This window comes from Bicyclus anynana, chromosome 3 (assembly GCF_947172395.1).
Source record: "Bicyclus anynana chromosome 3, ilBicAnyn1.1, whole genome shotgun sequence".
NCBI lineage: Eukaryota > Metazoa > Arthropoda > Insecta > Lepidoptera > Nymphalidae > Bicyclus > Bicyclus anynana.
In genome coordinates, this window is record NC_069085.1 from 1,222,511 (window position 1) to 1,243,927 (window position 21,417).

Genomic DNA, 21,417 nt, shown 5'->3' on the forward strand with positions numbered 1-21,417 from the left:
AATCTAAAACTAAGAGGTATTTATGCCGATTACTAACTGGGTAGATAATTTTTTTTCCTTTTATTTCTCTAAAGTGATACCGGCACACTTTACTAAGATTATATTTATTTTTAAGACCTTTGTAATTTTTGTATACTGTATCAGCAAACAATTTGTTTTGATGTTTAAGTTATGAAAGTTGTGGTTTACTGTTCAAATAACGCAACATAGGTAGTCTGCGTTTTATCCTTCACATAATAAATTGAATAATCTATATTTGTAATGTGGTGTATATACCTGCAGTTTTAACTGTACAGTTAAAATGTTTGTGTGTATTAAAACCTGAGGTTTGTATAGTAGTTTTTAATGATTTTGATTGAAATTTTTATTAGATTAAACTGCAGTTAAACAAAAAGTCTGTAGCCCGCTTAATAAACTTTATCATTGCTAATAAATTTAGTAGTAAATTCTATAATTCGTTTTCGTTGTCTATTAAAATTCAATTGTTTTTTTGACTAGGAATCCAAGTTTCAAGAGACTGGTGTGCTGACCCCTGAGGAGTTTGTGATAGCTGGTGACCACCTGGTGCACCATTGTCCTACTTGGCAGTGGAGCAAAGGGGAGGAGTCCAAGCTTAAACCCTATTTGCCCCCCGACAAGCAGTTCCTTATCACCAGAAATGTGCCATGTTATAGGCGCTGCAAGCAGGTAAATGAAGCACTAATAATATCTCCTGAATATTGGCTAATGACTTGTTGAGCTTAGCCATTTATACAGGAGATATTTTACATAGTGGTGTGTACATGAGGATAATTTTTAATTCGTAAAATCCCAATTCTGTTTTGCACAAATAGTATAAAATAAAAAAATTTTGTTTTTGTTCACCAGATAGAGTACTGTGAGAACAATGAAAAGGTGATAGAAGATGAGAACGATGGGGACGGTGGCTGGGTGGACACACACCACTACGAGTCCCCTGGCTCACCTACTGTGGAGGAAAAGGTAATTATACTATGTGAGCTGTGACATGATTAGGGTGACTGTTGCCTGTATGCCGTTGTGTAACAAATGATCACCCACACCATGTTACAGTTACTGTTACAGAATCGTAAATCCTTGGTTTTTTACACAGATAATATACCTCAAAGAAGACAATATAAACCATGACGATGATCAATATGACTCTCCATTTTAGAGCATGCTTTAAATTTGAAAGTGCTAAAAATCAAAATTAAAGTTTCGTATTTTTTAGGATTGCTTTTTCCCTGAGGTGAGAATGATGGACCTTATCTAGGAAATTCCAAACACAATGATCCTAAGCCGCCTGCATCCTGCTACTCACTTGATGTTATCAGTTCAATATATGGAACATAAATGTCCATAAGCTCTTCAAACTATATGCCCCCCATTGCTACTTGGCGACTTGTTGATTATGTCAGTGACTTTGGTTCTTCTCAATCAAGCATAGATACCCAGATCGTAGTTCGTTCACTCGCCCGCATTGTGACTGAGCCTTCTTATGAGGCCCATAGCTGTTAGCAACCACACAAACATAAAAAACTGAATTTTTAGAAAATACTTTCTCATGACTATTGTTGGCAGGTGTGTGACATGACCCTGGAGGCAGCGGAGACCGGGGACAGTGACGGTGAGGAGGCGCCAGACAATGATGACGACGATGATGACGCAGACGATGGGGAAGCTGAAGACATGGAGAGCTTCCAGGCGTCTGGCTTGCTGGACGAAGTGGACCCAGTATGTTGATTCAAATCTTATGTAACCTACTATTGACACATCCTATAAAAACATGTTTATAGTTAGATGATTACAATAGATAGATTTAGTTGAACATAAAAATAAAACATGCCAAGAGCAATTACAGGGCACGCCGTTTCTCAATTTGCCCTGTAAAACTGAGAAGTGGAAAAAGCCAAGTGCGATAGTGGGTTGTCATCAACAGACTGTTTTAAAGTTTTGGACTTTCACCCTCCTAACAAGTTAGCCTGCTACTATCTTAGATTGCATCATCACTTACCATCAAGTGAGATTGTAGTCAAGGCCTAATCTGTAATGTATAAAAAAAAACTTGAATCCAGGACTTTGTAAACCACTGAAGCAAAGTGGCAATCAGTTGCAATATACGTCGTCGTCGTCATCAACCCATATTCGGCTCACTGCTGAGCTTGAGTCTCCTCTCAGAATGAGAGGGGTTAGGCCTATAGTCCACCTTGCTGGCCCAATGCGGATTGGCAGACTTCACACACGCAGAGAATTAAGATAATTCTCTGGTATGCAGGTTTCCTCACGATGTTTTCCTTCACCAATTGAGATTGCAATATACATATAGTACTATTCAAATCAGCTCAGTTAACAACACATTTCATCTTTAATCTATATGTAAACAGCTGCAAATGATTTATACAATGTCTTAACTACTTGATACCTATAATTATTAATTACCCTTAGAGACATTAGCATACTTTAATTTATTACACAATATAATATTATATTAAATTTTCCTACTGTTACTACTACTGTAAATTTATAAGACTAATACAATTATACTTATAAGAAAAAAAACGAATTACTTCGAAATTTTATATAATGACACCTTCACTTTAGCTCACGCCAATTTCTCCTAACAAGACTGAGCCCAATGTATGGTCTTACTGAAATTACTTATTTACTTGTGAATTTTCTTCTATTAACCTATTGGTACTGATGTCGAGGTCACGGGTGATTCTTAAACACAAGATTAGTATTTTTGAAAAAATGCAGTCATAAAGAAACATACATACCTACAGATGGATTTAAGTTAGTGCCTTCTTTTTTAAAAAAAATAAAAGGGCTTCCTTCCCATTGTCATGTACTTTATTGCATATAATGTATATTTTAAAACCGCATAGTGTGTATGTAATTGATTAAATTAGTATTTCAAAATAAAATAGACCTGATGTACTTAGTTTTAAAGGTGATTCTATACCAAGGTTTTATGTTGCCCTTGTACTGCTAGGCTGTCAACTAAAGTAAGCTTTAATTTAAGTGAATAAGGCGTATTATACAGTGACGTTACTGTTCGACTCTGTGATTGCAAGTGTTTTTAAGAGTACATCTGTTTGGATACAGTTCATACAGTTGGAGTTAATTGCTTTATTTGATTAAACTTATTATCTCATTGTTTCATAATAATTTTGTACTCATCTACTTCAATCGTTATTACTTATTGTTTCTTTGTATTTTAGATTCATAGAACTAAAAACCTAATTGTGTCTACTTTTCTTTATATGTATGATTTTTAACCAAGTTCAAAAAGCAGTCATACATACTCGTATATTATCCTATCTACTAATCGAAGACAGTATCGAGCTAAACAACTCTTTTAAGTTTTATTTTGTTTTTGGCACCACCTTCAACCCAATCAATGAGCCTCCGTGGCGCAGTGGTATGCGCGGTGGATTTACAAGACGAAGGTCGTGGGTTCGATCCCCGGCCGGGCCGATTGATGTTTTCTGAATCGGTCCAGGTCTGGCTGATGGAAGGCTTCGGCCGTGGTTAGTAACCACCCTATCGGCAAAGACGTACTGCCAAGTGATTTAGCGTTCCGGTACAATTTCGTGTAGAAACCAAAACGGGTGTGGATTTTCATTCTAAGCCTAACAAGTTAGCCCGCTCCCATCTTAGACTGCATCATCACTACCATCAGGTGAAATTGCAGTCAACTTGTAAAGTATAAAAAAAAAAACATTTAGGTACATTACAAATGAAATTGTAACCCAACAGTCGACAGCGCTGACGCAGCGCAAGGAGCCCAAGGCGAAGGAGCGCAAGCCGAAGGCGGACGGCGACGAGATCGTGCGCACGCGCACCTACGACCTGCACATCACGTACGACAAGTACTACCAGACGCCGCGCCTCTGGCTCATCGGCTACGACGAGGTACATACAGACGCTGCAGCTGCAGCTGCTTGCGGCTCAGATGACTGCCGACAGGATGAGCCAGCCAGCTAGAAATAGTTCTTTATGCCACTGTCATGTAATGGGGGCGATTATAGCACGAGTGCTACAATCGCTAATTACGTGCAGTGGCATACAATATTTTTTCTACAAAAAAAAATCACCAGCGAACAAATACATGTTGTATGGTATCAAATCCTTGTAGTTCTAATTAAAATAGGAGTTCTTGATGGAATTCAATAATTTTCGCATTACAAAATGATCAAAATTGACTTTTCCTTATTTTACCCTAAAATTGTATTCTACTTACTTACATTCTTATCTTATTATATATTGTAATCTTTTTAGCTTAATTACAATAGCTCAGCAATTCAAAGTCCCTGTGCCAACCACGAGTCTGGGATAGTAAAAGCCCCAAACAACATACATGGTTTCCTTTTTTTATGAATTTTGAACATTATTGACAAGAGTTTTTGTATATCAGTATTAATGACATTCCTTATTTAAATTTTTATTTAGAATCAGTACAATTTAAAAATTTAAAAACAAACATTAGAGTAGTGATGTGTGATGTGGCTGTGTGCGCAGGACCGGCGGCTGCTGGGCGCGGAGGCGCTGTACGAGGACATCTCGGCGGAGCACGCGCGCAAGACCGTTACCATGGAGGCGCACCCGCACCTGGCGGGGCCCGGCATGGTCTCCGTGCACCCCTGCAGGTGACTCACGCGTACCATACCGAGGTTACCAATATGGCTGACTATCTGACGCCCGTGACTTTAGAATTTAGTTTTTCACAAATCCCTCGGGAACCATGGATTTTTCCGGAATAAAAAGTCACCTATGTGTTAGTCCAGGCTATAATATATCTCAATTTAATTTCAGCTTATTCGGTTAAGTAGTCGAGGCGTGAAAGAGTAACAAACATTCATATCATTAAAATCATCAGTTTTCGCAAATCTCGAGAAACCATGGATTTTTCGGGATAAAAAGTAGCCTATTTGTTAATCCAGAGTAAAATCCATTTCCATTCCAAATTTTAGCCAAATAGCTTCAGTAGTAGCGGCGTTAAAGAGTAACAAACATCCAAACATCCATACAAACTTTCGCGTTTATATTATTAGTAGGAAGTAGGATGGAGACAAAGTAGAAGAAAGTCTACTTTGTCTTCATCAGCCATATTGGTAACCTTTTTCAATCCTTTCTATTTTTAACCGACTTCAAAAAAAGGAGGACGTTCTTAATTCGCGCGTATGTTTTTTTAATGTTTGTAACCTCATAACTTCGTCGTTTCTTAACCAATTTTGAAAATTCTTTTTTTGTTTAAAAGAATACTTCCAGATTGGTCCCATTTAATTTTAATGAAAATCGGTTCAGTAATTTTGTGTTAATATTAAAATAACGAAATTGCCTGTAGTGTAACGCTTTCGTTCACTATGCTGGGACACACTAAAAACAGAAAAATGAAATGAAATATTTTTACCTAAAAAAAATAAAATGACTTCGAAATCACAAAAATAACAACAACAGAAAGACAGTTCTATCCTGAGGATCTTTAAGAAACGTCTTTAATTAATATGTCACTGGCTTTGCACCGCCTTTAAAGTGATCAGAAGGTAGCAAATACAATGTTTTTTTTTTTTTTTTTTTTTTTTTTTTAAGTTTATTCACTTTTTAGTGTCACAAACAGTACATCCTATCTTAGATATTACATGACTGTCTGTGACACCAAACAGAAAGGGTTTACAGCTCAGCATTAGCCGTTCATCGCAGGAAAGCAATGCGCAGCGCTGATTTTCAGCTGAGACCCGGGTGACGTCACAGTCAGTTATAATTATAAACTAAACATCTAATCAAAATACTTTAAATACATCCAAAATAAAAATTCATACAATAAGACACAAAATTAAAAAAAAAACAAAAACAAAAAACCTTGATAAGAGCGTATAAATAAAATGATAATAACATAAAGATAAATGCCAACATACAATAATTAATATTACATATATATATACATATAATATATATAAATAGAAATATGAATACTTATACCAATTAATAGACTGTACCTAAATGTGTTATTTGCATCTAAAGTTCCCATTAAATAATTGATGCCTCCACTGCATAATCTTCTAACTCTTTTTGTCTATATAACATGAACTTCTTCAATTTCTGAGAGAAGCTAAATTTGGATTGAGAGTCGCGAATAGGTGGCGGAATGTTGTTCCAGCATCGAGTGGCGGCATATTTAAAACTGCCCCTAAAAGCCGCAGAACAATGTCGCGGGAACATAAGAGGCTTTTTTGCGCACCTATACTGTTCTTTACAATCGCATACCCTCACTAGCTTCTCAAAAAGATATGATGGCCTACAATCCTTGAAAAGACCAAATAATAAGGAAGCAAGATGTAGCTTTCTCCTGGAACACATCTTTAGCGAACCATGTTGGTTTAAAAATGGAGAAACATGTGTTCTAGGGGGAATTGAAAAACAGTAACGTGCACACGCATTTTGTACCCGCTGAATGAGCTTGCTCGTTCGGACTAATAACCGAGGCCCATAAACCACGTCAGCGTAATTTAACTTTGACAGTACGAGGCTTTCAACTAAATGACTACGAACTTCCTGACTAAGATACTGTCGTATTTTATATAACACCTTTAGCCTATAAAATCAGTTACGCACCACCACAGCTACATGCTTCTCGAACCTCAGCTCGGAGTCCATCAGTAAACCTAAATTTCGCGCTTCAAATACCCGTTCTAATTTCGTTCCCTTTAAAATGACGTTAGCAGATTCATTCGCATTTTAGTTTTTTTTTGTGATTTTGAAGTCGGTTCATTTTTTTTGTTAAAAAGATAAGATAAAAGTTCATTTTATATTTATAGGCTGTCAAATCTACCTGTCATTTGCCTTCATGAGAAAACCTGTATACCTGAGGAAATTCTTCTTTTTGCATGTAAAGTCAGCCAATCCGCTTTGGGCTAGCATGATGGACTATTAACCTAACCCCTTTTATTCTGAGAGGAGACTCGTGCTCAACAAAGAGCAAAATTAGAATTATGGATAAACAATAAGTTGTTCATTGTGCAGGCACGCAGAGGTGATGAAGAAGATACTGGAGACGGTGTCGGAGAGCGGCGGCCACCTGTACGTGCACTCCTACCTCATCGTGTTCCTGAAGTTCGTGCAGACCGTCATCCCCACCGTGGAGTACGACTTCACGCAGAACGTCTCCATGTAACAGCGCAGTGCAACAGTTGATCACACCTGGCTTTTGTCGTGGCGCTCTACCGTATCCAGCGTTGAAAACTTAGTCTGCAGTCAATTTACTGATTCAACAGTTGATAGCACCTGGCTTCTGTCTATCTACTGATGCAACAGTTGATAACACCTGGCTTCTGTCTATCTACTGATTCAACAGTTGATCACACCTGGCTTCTGTCTATCTACTGATTCAACAGTTGATCACACATGACTTCTGTCAATCTACTGATTCAATAGTTGATAACACCTGGCTTCTGTCTATCTACTGATTCAACAGTTGATCACACCTGGCTTCTGTCTATCTACTGATTCAACAGTTGATCACACCTGGCTTCTGTCTATCTACTGATTCAATAGTTGATGACACCTGGCTTTTGTTATGTCGCTCTATCGTATCCAGCGTTGAAAACCGTTGAAATTGTTTGTTTGTGTGTTTTGAATCGGCTCTAAAACTATTGAACCGATTTGAAAAATTCTTTCACTGTTGGGAAGCTACACCATCCCCGTATTCCTACGGGAATCAGAATCATGCGAGCGAAACTGCGTGGCGTCTGCTAGTGTTATAAGTATATAAAGTGGGGGCGTGACGACATTTGCTTGAATTTAATATATCCCTGAATGCCTAATTATTTTGGCCAAAGCCGGGGAAAGCCTTTTTAAGGGCAGAAAATAGTACATAGCATATTGCAGTTAACTTCGTTTCAATAAATAATAATTAGATTGATTCGAATTTAATGGATAATAAATCAAAGATTTTGCATTTTGATATAAATACACAAAGTAAAATTCCTGGCAAATAACTGATGGTTAATGAGCTTAATTGAAAATGAGTCACAGACTGCCAAAATATTTATTTTATTTGTTAATGAACTTGTAAACCAACTTTTGTTAGAAATATAACAACAAATTATTCAAAGGATGCATATTATATAGACCTACGAATTATTTGCCAGAAACTTTACTCGATATTTGATTTAATAGTAATAAGTTTACTTTTTGCCACTGGTTTTCCAAATATCTTTTATTTTTAATTTATAAAAAAAGCTTATAATTGGCAAAATATATTGGCACTGAAACAAACTTATATATGTAGATCTTTAGCAACTTTTTACATTTCTAGTTTAATTATGCGAAGCCAGTTGATTGGTAATATATTGCAATTTAATCGAAATGGGCATAGCCCTTTTTACTATGTCAGTTGGTCTCGTGGAGAAAATAGTGCCATAATGGTAGCTCTGATAAATTGAAGACTTATGATATCATCTGATAAGTGGCTTTTCAATATATTTATTTTTATTTATTTATTATTCTACAAAATACATATTTAAAATAAGCCTAACCATGCTGAAACCACAATTGGTTTTACTGTGCACTGGCTATTATTACATAAACATTTTAGAATTTAAATTATACATTATTAAAAAAATAAACAATAGTTTAAAGTAAGAACCGAAGTGCAACTAGTATACAATAATGCTTAGCTTTATTGCGTTAGTCATGATATTATTATTTGTTTTTAATCTCTATGTAATTTAAATATAAATAAGCAATGAAATTGATCCATTCATACTGAGTTGTAACTACGCCAAAAAAGGAATCTTATTTTAAGTTAAATTTCTTATAAATCTTAATTTTGGTTGCACAAATTATTCATCTATTATAAATGAATAATATACATAAAAAGACAAGTATGGTCTATTGAGAATGTCTACACAAACATTCCTTGTTTTAAGATTTATTTCACGTCTTAAGTGTCTACACGCTTCCGAATATGAAAAGCTAGTGTAAAGAGGGCTTAAGACGCGCAATTTTATTTGATCTAATTAATATACTCAAAGGCACAATTATCTGCCTACTTTAATATATTCGCTCACTTCACTCACACTACCTACTTAATTGCACACACATAAACAGAACAGAAAAAACTATCTAACATAGTGCTATATAAATTCAAATAAACAAACGATAGCGCGAGTCACACTATTTATACCGCCATCTGTCGAGAACTGTTGAAACTACGCGAACACGCGTCATATTAAAGAGGGCGGATAATTGTGCCTCTGAGTATAGATATAATTATTTTGATTGCTTTATGATCTTTGTAATACTCTTTTATACTTATGTAAATATTATAATATTATAGTAAGAAAATGATATAGTAGCTCAATTTTATTATATCTTATAATTGCAATTTTCTCTCATAAATTGTGCATATATTGCTATAAATTAAGTTTGTTATACTTGCAAATGCATATCGTTATTAGTTTGTGTATGGAAATAAAATATTTTGCTGCTAAATACTTGGTGTTTTCACTTTGATCTATATGTTTCTTACTAGGCTTCTACTTTTTAACCGATTTCAAAAAGGAGGTTCTCATTTATCAGTGAACTGTGAATGTTAAAAAATTAACTTCCCTAATTATTTTGAGTACCTAATATGCATTTTAAGATATTAAATATCACATGTCTCAAACGGTGAAGGAAAAACATCGTGAGGAAATCTGCAAATCTGACAATTTTCTACATGCGTTAAGTCTGCTAAATTTTTTCTAGGGAAAAATCGCTACATCGCTAAATGCACAGACCGATCCGCTATCGCTCTGTGCATTTAGCGACGTATCGGTCTAAACAACAATGTTTGTATTTTCTTCACCTAAAAAGCTGGTCACATTATGGTATTCCATTTGTCGAGGCTTTCCACTGGCCTTTCCATTTAATTGCAAGGGATGAGTTGGGTAAGTAAATAAATAACACACATTTTGTATTAATAAACTTTATCCATATCACATTCATAATATGTACAAATCACGTTCCGTAATAAAATATATTCATTAAAATACAAGAAGCCCGACTTGCCTGGCGCCGAGTCAGTCATACTAGAGTTTGGCTACCGAAAGTAGATTGAAATTGCTGGCAAATTAAAAAAAAAATTACTTATGTTTAAAAAACGCATGTGTAAAAACTACCTACATATAAAAATCAAATTCCATGTATCAAACTGAGTTATTTCAATAATTTTTCGGGAGATTTCAGTTTACTTTCATTAGCCAAAACTATTATAAACTACACTTTAAAACTGGGTATTAAATATTTCTGTTAAATTTTGAAAAGGAGGTAAATTATGCCGGGTAATATAAATAATTGTAAGTGCAATGAAAAATCAATTTTATTGTACCATTTTTTCGCGAAAACGATTCACACCGACCGGAGCTTTTAAGGTTCTTTACTTGAGTATAATGTAGAACTTTGGACTCCAATTTCTAATAATTTTTAATTATAAAAATAATAATATTTTCATTATAAAGTATAGTTTAGTTAGTTATATAACCGACTAGGCACCACAGTATACCCATCACATGTAAAATATCACTTAAATAAAGCTACCTTCCGATTGAAATCATTATACTTTGAGCAGTGTACTATGCTTTATTTGAAGATTTTGTTTTTGTTTCGAAATAGTAAATCATAAGTGCTATATCAGCTAGTCGACCTGACCTGAATTTAAATCTTTAAATAACGAAAATGCTAATATATCAAATACTAATGCTATGGTTAATTCTGTGCCCCAAAAACTAAGTTTGTCACAGTTCTCGACATAATAAGTAAAATACTTACTTATAAACTAAAACCCCATACTTTATATGAGCGCGAACATTTAATAAAGTATAGTACAATGGACAGAGTATATACGACTATTTAAAACAAAGTTATTTTATAAATTCCACTATAATCATTATTTCTAAATAATATCCACATTCATTAATTTAATAAATAATTCTCAAACATATTCAAAATGATATATTATAATAATTAATAATAATATAATTTTTGGTCATTTTCAATAATACAAACATTCACTGCATTTTTTCATATCCATTTCACCATCCCACATAAAATAAATAAATTTATATTCGTTTTTTTTTAATAATGAAGAAATCCTAATAAATGTCATTCATAATCGTTTATAATTTAAAAATTCTACTAATTTGCCACACCTACGAGTAACATATTACATTGACCCTTATTTTAAATGGAATACGGTTCTAAATAGGCCATAATGATAACAGTCTATTGCACAGACTAATAGAAAAATAGACAAGAAACTGTATAATAATGAAATAATACTACGAAGAAGCCGATTAATCAGGTATAATCGGTTTACTGTATAACACCCAAAGCGCAAATTTTATTCTGATAATTTACTTTTATTTTATTGATCACACAATGTATGTTTGTTGATTTGTGATTTGTAAATCAATTCAATTTGCATATTGCAATGATAATACTTCAATAGTTTTATCATGCGAATTAATAAAACTTTCATGATTTACAAATGTTTATGAACGACTGAATTGTGTTCAATAAAATATAAAAAAAAAACTTAGTGACATCGAATTAAAAAATCGGCGATATACGGTTTAATCAATATCTCGAAATGTTACTGCCAAACATAATTATGACAATAACCATAATTGTTATAACGGCATTGGTTTGCTGAAACTACTTTAAAAAGACGAGGTACAGATATTAACAATTCAAAAATCCAGATAAGTAATATAAATTTTAAATATCTCTAGATAGATATCTTTAAATATTGTATTTACTTTAAAAAACTAGTTTTCTAAGAATTCCCGTCTATTTTTTCTTTAATCTGTGTTCTAATTCTATGAACAATATACTAACACCTACTATAATACCAGTCTACAACGACGGCAACGCAACATAATAGCATGCGAAGTCATTGATATAATACTTTATACATTACTTTGTGACGCGAAACACGAAATCAAATATTAAAAAATAATAATATCTCAATTAATACTACCGGGCACGTGGCATCTAGGCACATTCATACACCGTACTTGTATAGTCAACGAAGTTAAAGACGTGACGTCACACTGAAATGTGACTGAAAATGACTACAAGTACAATGCTAAGTAAAAACAATTCAAATATATGGTGCCACATACTTTTCTGAACCTGTGGCCAAAACTCATCGCCATTTTGCAAAACATTATACTAAAACATATATTAAGGACGAAACTCACCGGGACAAATAAGTTTATGGTACTTTAAATGGCCTCCATTCTCCATCTAACAAAACTAAAAATCACTTCATCTGTCAATACGCAATAATATGTTTAGATAAATCAGAGGCACTAAAAATGAAAAAAAATCGTGTGTGTCAGGCACATAAACATGTTTATAAAAGACACATTAAATAGGCTTCGCGCACACTGATGCATTTTTATTTTTGCTTTTTTTTCTATTAATAAACAAATATTGTTTATTACACTTGTACAATATTGATATTATTACGGTACGCAAAAAGTTTTAAAAGAGAAATATTTCTTTTCCCTCTAGGGTTAGAAGCAATCATAACTGATCCCAAATATTCGACCAGTTGACTTGCTCACTTACGTTGGTCTATTAGCTAACAAATAAAATTAACATCTAATCAATAATAACAGCATTTTTCGTTATGCACATTGTTAACGAGATATATACACAATAGTTAGAAATTTTGATCAGTTAACAATAGTTTAAAAAAAAAAACTAAAAATAGCTAATTTTTCGTGTATATTCACTAAATTAAAAAGAAATATTGACAGACCCGACCTAAGTTCGGACTACCTTAGTATTTTAGTCCAGTACGAACGACTTTTGGGCAGTAAATGCAAAAATTTTTCGTACTCGACTAAAATACTAAAGTAATCCGAACTAGGCATAATAGTTCACATTCTAGTTAAAAAGCAACGCATATATAGAAAGCAAGAGTCAGTGTGCACGAAGCTTTACTTTACGCTAACATTAATCAATGGTTATTATACAACTATCATCCCATAGTTTATAATTATGGTTCTGATAATAATTAGAAAACTGAACTACATTTATGGTATATACAATTTTAAGTTATTTTCCAGACTACTCTACCTAGACAATCTCACATAATATATTCACCATAAACATAAATAAAGTCCCACTGTATAATCCTGGACTTTAATATAGGATCATAGGTCTGATGTAATAGACGTTCCTTAATATCGAAGTTGAAGTACAAGCAACTTGAGATCATAATATTGTGATGTTTATTCATAAAGTAAGGAACTTAAATATAAACTCATTTTTGTATTCTTGAGTTTAGTAAAGTCATTAATACTGACCATAGATCCACTATGTTTTAGCAGTATGCCTTCAGTGACAATACTGACTGTAATGATAGTTTTATCAAGCATTAATGATTTAGACGGGTACTAAAGGCATAAATTTAACTCCAGACTACAATAGGGTAGTTGACTCATATCAAATTTAATATAAACAATATTAATTTCGTGTAATACATGGAATAAGGGTCCGAAATATATCGATATCAATTAATAAAAGTTAAAGATTTCTTTTAAAACGTAATTTAAATATAATATATTTTTTAAAATTTTCCAAACGTCAAAAACGCTGTCGTCCATTTTGTGACGTCACTAACACCCTTGATGTACTAAATGTCGAACTAATTTTTAACTAAGTAATATTTTTGTCAAACGTTCCATTTCTATAGGATTTATTGTAGTGACGTCATGAAACAGTTGAAATATAGACTGTCATGACCGACAGGCGTTTTGGCTCGTATTGTTAAAAACATATTTTCATAATTTATAATCACGTCTCAAAAAAGTATGAAAATTTTTTTTTAGTCTAGTAGAACGATAATAAACTATTTAGGACATTTTAAAAAAGTGTCAACTAGCCTATTGAGAGTTTAGAACCAGAAATCCATAAAATTTCCAAAACCTCTACAGCTGGAAAGGCTGGAAAGGCTTTAAGACATTTTAAAAAAGTGTCAACTAGCCTATTGAGAATTTAGAACCAGAAATCCATAAAATTTCCAAAACTTCTACAGCTGGAAAGGTTAACCTAGATAAACAAAACTCTGCTAACAAGGCATTAACAGCTAATGTTCTATGGAAGGTATAACTGTTCAAAACATGCCTCAAGCAAATCTCTCATTTGGTGAACAATGAAATATTTATTCAATACAATTAATACAAAAATAGTAAATATTATAAAGTATAAACAAATTTTAGCTTATACAATAGAATTAAAAACCATTTTTTACATTTAATTTAGACTACTGAAAAAGACGTAAATTTTTCGTTTCGGTTAGTGTATTTAAATTTACTTGGCATATTTACTTAAGCAATCATTCATTATTGCCATCGTTTTTCCACGAACATTTATTATGAAATATACATTTATTACCTTTTTCTCTAGGTATAAATCAAATAGTAAACAAACATTTTGTACAAAACTCACTTATTTGACACAAAACTCACGTTTCAACTTAGGAATAAATTTTTGATCTTTTAGTGGATTTCGGTACGAATAGCTTCGAACATGCAATTTATTAAATGTATCTATTTCTGTACTCTTTATCCCTTCTATTTCATACCATTTCTCTCTACAAAAAGTAGTCTTCGATCAAAACTGAACGTTAATACTTCACCGTAAGGTCGACATTCACTTGTCGGGCACAAGGCCCACTAGGCGCAGCAGCACGAGCGCCAGCAACTTGTCGACGGGGTCCAGGGTCCCGCGCTGCAGCCACTTGGGTATGGTGGTCCGCGCGTGGCTGAAGCCCAGCTTCTGCAGGATGTAGTCCACGCCGTACGGCTCGATCGACTTGCCCGCCCATGAAAGTAATCTGTCATGATCAAATCAAAATTCGTTTATTTCAATTAGGCTTAGATTACAAGCACTTTCCAAATGTCAGGTAATAGTATTATTAGATACTAGCAGACGCCAGTGACGTCGTCCGCGTGGAATTTAGTTTTTTACAAATCACTCGGGAACCATTGATTTTTCCGGGATAAAAAGTAGCCATGTGTTAATCCATGCTATAATATATCTCAATACCAAATTTTAGCTAATTCGGTTTAAAAATCGAGGCGTGAAAGAGTAACAAACATTCATATCATCAAAATCTTCAGTTTTCGCAAATCTCGGGAAACCATGGATTTTTTCGGGATAAAAAGTAGCCTATGTGTTAATACAGAGTAAAATCTATTTTCATTTAAAATTTCAGCTAAGTCGCTTCAGTAGTAGCGGCGTTATAGAGTAACAAACATCCATACAAACTGTCGCGTTTATAATATTAGTAGGACTAGCGGACGCCCGCGACTTCGTCCGCGTGTAACTCGATGTGAACTTTCAACTACCCTTACCCTACCCCTACCCTAGACATTTATTGATAACAGTCGACGCACCGCTATGTTATGCTTCGACCTTCGATTCAAAAGTGTCGGAGCCGAAGTACCGATTCAACGGAGCCAGAGTCGAAGCTCCGTAACATCCCCAATCCTTAGCTCCTGTTTCCCTCAAACAAATCAATGAAGAACTGTTCGTACCGCACGGTGGGCTCGAGATGCCACGTGAGGCAGCGGTAGTCGCGGTAGTCCTGCGGCGGAGCGGCCGGCGCCTCGCCGCTGCGCCCCGGCATCTGCAACGTCATCGACATTAGACTAATTACATAAGGACTAGTATCGCACCCAAATTCACGAACGAAATAGGGATGATGACAGTTTTTTAAATTGTATATAAATTAGGAGTATGCTAATAGTAAAGCAATTTTGTAAAAGTAACGGTATCTGCGATCATTACTTTCGGAGCTACAGAGATTTAAAGGGTTTTCGGATCCTTGAAAAACGCCCCATACAAAATGGTACGAACTAATAATAATATAATAATAATAATTTATTTATTTCAGAATTACAAATCCATATATTGTTAGTATATTAGTAGGTTACATTTCCATCTTACTTATTAAATTAAATTAGTACAGTTAGTAAACATTGGAATTTTTTTTTTTTTTTGATAACATTTAAAAACAACAATCAAGTACGCCCTATAGCTACTTCCACACAATGGCCTAGAATTGGGCAGTCGGGCCTAGCAGACAATACCCTTAGGATGCCATTGGTGCTAGCACGTAATCTCTGTAGGAGAGACACCGCTTTTTTACGCCTTATTGCAAAAAAGTCATTTGTATGCGCGTCTGCGAACATTTTTGATGCGCTACAGCACCATGGCAGCCTCAACAGCATCCTAAAGGCATTGTTATACTGAACACGCAAGGCGTTATAGGCCCGGCGCGTATATGTCACCCACAGGCCACCGGTATAAAAAGACTGACAGAACGCTTTAAATAACGTAATTTTTACGTCTGCAGTGCTCCGGGAGAACCTGCGGGCAAGCATATTTCCCCTCACCGCTAACGACCTGCGTTCACGCTCAATGTCATCATCATCTCTAAGATCGCTCGTGACAATATGACCAAGATATTTAAATTTATCTACGACCTTCAGAGGTACACCTCCAAGACATACTGGTGGCACATGACGTATCCGTTGTTTCGGTGCCTTAAATACTAACACTTCACTCTTTTTTGAGTTATATTTTAGGCCATGCTCCTCCACGTATGTCTCGCAGATTGAAATCATCCTTCTGAGTCCAGTAATCGAAGGACTGAGCAGCACCATGTCGTCAGCATAGCTAATGTTGTTGACACATATGTCATCAATATGGCAGCCGACACGAGCGCTGCCCAATCTCTCAATTAATTCATTAACATAAAGGTTAAATAAAAGCGGAGAACTTAAACCGCCCTGCCTTACACCGCAATCCAGCCCGTATTCATCCGACAGAGCACCGACCCACCTCACCTGGTTTCTCTGGTTAGCATACCAGTAACTTAATAGAGCCGTGTATACCGCCGGCACACCCGCATCTCTTAACTTACCCCACAGTACTTCATACGAGACCAGGTCAAAAGCTTTTGATAAGTCAAGGAAACACGCGTACACCGACGTCCGTCTTGCGGTGTAATACCTGACAGTGTGTTTCAGACAGTAAATGGCACTCTCCGTCGATAACCTCTCTTGAAAACCAAATTGGGCATCATTTATTGATATATATTTTTTAAGACATCCATTTAACACACTGTCAAATACCTTGGCTGCAATGGTAGCAAGCGAAATGGGTCGGTAATTACTTATGTCAGACGTGTCTCCCGTTTTATTTTTGACAACAGGTACTACAATAGTCCTCATTAACGGTTCCGGTAAGTAAGAGTGACCCAAACACAAGCTGTAAAACAGTGAAAGAACTCGCGGAAGATGTACACCAGCATATTTGAAGTGTTCAACGCTGAGACCATCGTAACCGGGCGATTTACCTCTTACCATACCATTAATTATTTTTTCTATGCTCTTTGCTGGGATCTTGTAATTTCGTTCAGTCAGGATAGTCTCTACTCCGCTCCCATTCAACCCTGAAGTAATATTCAAGGGTGACTTTACAGAAAAATGGCACCTGAATGCATCTGCAATGTCTTTGTGACCATAAACACCTCCCACGCTCACCGGAAGGCTAGGCTTAATATTCGTTTTATTAGTGTTCTTCCAAAAGCTCTTAAAATCTTTAGAAGAGTGATTCATCGCAATGATGTCCATTTTAAGTTGGTCCTGTCTGTTTTGACACCATTTTAATTTAGCTTTAAAAAACTTCCTAGACTCGGACATTTCTTCAAAAACGCGGCCATTAGATGGCTTCCCCGCAATCAACCACTCTTGAAATTTAAGCCGCGCCTCCCGATGCGGTCCTGCGACGTGCTTATTCCAACCCGTCACATAGCCTCCCCTTTTTTTGCATATATCCCTATATGTACTACTTGCCGCTCGAGATAAAATATTTATAATATTACAGTACATCTTAGCAAGAATTACATGATGTTCTTTGTTATTACAGAAATGATCACAACAATTTCTAAGTTCTTCTGGGAGGTCTACCATCCTCAATTCAGCGTGACAAATATCATGATACCGATTAATCTGTTGGGCTGACCTGTCACCCCATGTTACACGATTTACAGCTCTGACTACAGGCTCTACAACCTTAGGCTTAAGTTTATTTAAGTTACATTCAACTACAAGTGGGTAATGGTCAGACCAGAACACGTCATAATTTACAGATACACTTACCACAGTTTCCTGTGCCGAATGAGTGACTATACAGTGGTCCAACCACCTTTTACAACCATGAGCCTCACTATGAAAGGTAAAGGTATTTATATCACACATAATAGTGTCTATACAAAACCAGCTCTCTTCACTACAAAAATCAAGTAATTCATTATAAAAAATTTCGTTGGGATGAGCATTAAAATCCCCTAGTATGTAAAAAGCTTCAATTCCCTTGTTTTCCTCTATTTCTATAATTGATCGGATCGAGCCAAGACACGCACAAAACTCCGATAAGTTGTCGTAGGAATTTGTAGGCATATATACACTAAATATAACTACCGATTTATTACTTACAGTTACTTTGATGGCACAAATCCGTACGTTATCACACTCAATCACAGAAACTGACTCAAACACATTTTTACGCCACAATATTGCGACTCCGCCATAAGGCCTCCCTCTCACTAGGCCTACCTCCGTGTCAACGGCAGAGATACCTGTAGACCCAAATTCATCACTTATCATACTCAAAAATGAGAGATCATGGGGAAGTAACCATGTTTCTTGAAGACATAACACATCAGCAGACAAGCACAACTCCTTGACACCATCCAGCGACCTCTTGATTGATTTACAGTTGAAACTAATTATTTTACTTAGTTTATCCATGTCAAATGTAGAATTTAAGTATAATTATATTATTATTATGTCTATTTTTCTCTTTTTATATATTATCTGTATTAATTATTTAGTCAATAAAGTAATGTCAATTTATATCAAATGTCAAATTTTTTCCTTAGAGATAGGTATATTACTAATTCTTCTTCTGTCATAAAAATTCACAAAACGCCGGAACGTTATGTCAGATGGCCACAACTTATCATCAAGAAATAATTGAACTTTGTGTTTAGGTACCAAGACCTTATATGCGTCATAACCTTTAGGCCGTTTCATATTAATTTTCATTAACGTCACCTGAATATTAGTTTTGTTGTAAACATAATCAATAATATCCTGTCCCGACGTCATTTTAGAAACATTAGATATAAAAAGGGGCACCTTTATATCAGCCGCCTTGAATTTTTCAGTAGCCGATTCGGACCCCATTGCACAACCTCTTTGACTAGTAAAATTTCTTAGCCTCCTTTTTTGGTACACAATCCACTCGCCATCTTTTTCGGGCTCTTTCCACTCGCCACTTCGTACAACATCCGAAAAAGACGCAATATTAACATTATCTTTAAGCAACCCCGAACTGCAGTGTCGCTCAGCTGATTCACTCGTAAACATTGCATTTTGACTTTGTTGACCTACATTCATATCAGAGCTCGCACGAGCCACCCGATCGACAGCTATCTCTTTCACACTTTCACAAGCTTGCGTAAGCGCCGATTGCAATCTCTCGCTTGCACTTGTTACACTAATTGGCGATCGGTTGTTTGCGTTAGAAGATATGTTAATCTCCGTGCGAGAGTGAGACGCACAATCATCAAAATTCGGAGACAAAGCCATAGGGCCACTATCACAATATTTAGCACCACCGCCTCTCTTTGTATTCACATTAGTTAAACTCACTGGTATATCTACAACCAATTCATTGTTACTACGCTCAGCCAGCTGCACATTTAGTTCCTTTTTGGTCACATAGTCACTCTGAATACGCTGTACCGCACCTTCCAACACTAGAATTTTTTTCAGTAATGGCGTAACATCTACATGATTAAATGTAACAGGCGGCAATTTTTCCAACTGCCTTGCCACAAATATTGGGACCTGTTCAGGTTCTACTTCCTTGAGGAGGCAAATTATGTCTTCAATGTTCCGAAGACATTTACCTTTACGTTTTCTAACAGTCGGCCGCTTGCTTACAGATTTAAACAATAACGACTTTGCAGATTCAATCTCCTTCTCCTCAAAGGCACTTTCACAAATTTGAACCAGGCTCTCTTCATCCATTACGTCCATTTTATTCTGGACGAATGCTAACACTTCACAAATCACGATATTGCAATTAGCACACTTTAAAATTTTTGATTCATTTGCATTCTCCATTTTCGAGACAGAGGCCAGTGACCCCGCGCGCACTCGCTGTCACGGTCAGCGCCGAACTGACTAATGACGTTGTAGGTACATAATGATTTGTATGGACGTTCAAAAAAAATTACTAAAATCTTTGTTATTTGTGCATTTATGTTTATAGTTCATTTATTGAATGTCACATTTACAGTAAGGAAGCTAAAACTGTATGAATTTTCATCTAATTACGATAAAAGATTTATTATAGATTTTGAAACTTTATAATCTTATTTATTTTGCAAATATCCAGACAATCTTCGCATTTTATGTATAAATTAGTTAACATTGACCTTATTTATCCTAATGTGTTATAAAAATCAATATAATCAAACTTAGTCATCATCCCCATTGTCTGTCATTTTGTGAGGAAAACGAGCTTAGATTAGGTATATAATATATTTACACAAAAAGGTATTTATTTTTATGGAGCTTTTTAACTGGCGAACACGATTACAATTATGAAACGTCGAATCTATACATACATTTTTTTATAATCGTATTAGATCGTTGATCATATACTTTGACAGAAAAGTAACGTCCAGCGAGGCAGGTCCTTATGTTATTAGTCTCACACTCACAAATCGCTCTTTCTCCTTGATGTAGGAGGAGATGAGGTCGTGCAGGAACAGGAACGCCTCCGCGTCCACCGACACGAAGATGTGGTCCTCGAACTCCGTGATGAAGCTGCACTCCACCACCGGCTTCGGATCTGCGCAATGTGGAAATTGCATTACTTTACAATTTGGCACTCAAAACAACTCAATACATTGTTTTTTTTTTGTTTTACAAGAGTGTCATTAGATTCGTCGTTTATCAGGTTCCTTACACAACAAAGCAAAAAATCAAATCAAAAATCAAAAATCAAAAAAAGCAAAAAATCTAAAATAATAAAATACTTAGTCGGTTTAAAACTTAGTAAATACTGGGTAAATAACAAAAATTCAAATGTAGTACGGTGCGTGGTGTGGTGCAGACCTACGTGGGTAACAGATGCCTCAAGATTGTAGTCCCTGGAGCTAAACAACACCAACAAAAGCAAGAAGTCGGATCCAAGTGCTCAAGATCGGACAAAGTGGATCGAAAAAGAAGAGCACAATCTATTTGTACAGAGACAATTTCCTTACCGTGCTCA

The 21,417-nt window shown here is 35.4% G+C and overlaps 2 protein-coding genes across 2 annotated transcripts in view; one reads left to right on the plus strand and one right to left on the minus strand.

Moving 5' to 3' along the window:
* Positions 1-498: 498 nt before the first annotated feature.
* On the plus strand, positions 499-9,495 carry LOC112052080 (ubiquitin-like-conjugating enzyme ATG3; the record flags this gene model as incomplete). Its single annotated transcript, XM_024091003.2, is given in 6 exon segments — positions 499-687; positions 868-981; positions 1,582-1,734; positions 3,760-3,915; positions 4,522-4,649; positions 7,024-9,495. Coding segments are annotated over 6 exon segments (891 nt in total), but the record flags the coding sequence as incomplete, so codon positions are not given.
* A 459-nt stretch (positions 9,496-9,954) lies between these two features.
* Positions 9,955-21,417, minus strand: part of LOC112052082 (transmembrane protein KIAA1109) — a 55,503-nt gene continuing 44,040 nt past the window's right edge. Inside the window, exons 61-63 of the mRNA XM_052891142.1 lie at positions 20,864-21,033; positions 15,597-15,688; positions 9,955-14,893 (exon numbers count right to left, since the gene is read on the minus strand). Of these exons, the coding sequence (XP_052747102.1) occupies positions 14,710-14,893; positions 15,597-15,688; positions 20,864-21,033 (446 nt within the window). The 3' untranslated portion in view covers positions 9,955-14,709. The remainder of the gene's footprint in view (positions 14,894-15,596; positions 15,689-20,863; positions 21,034-21,417) is intronic.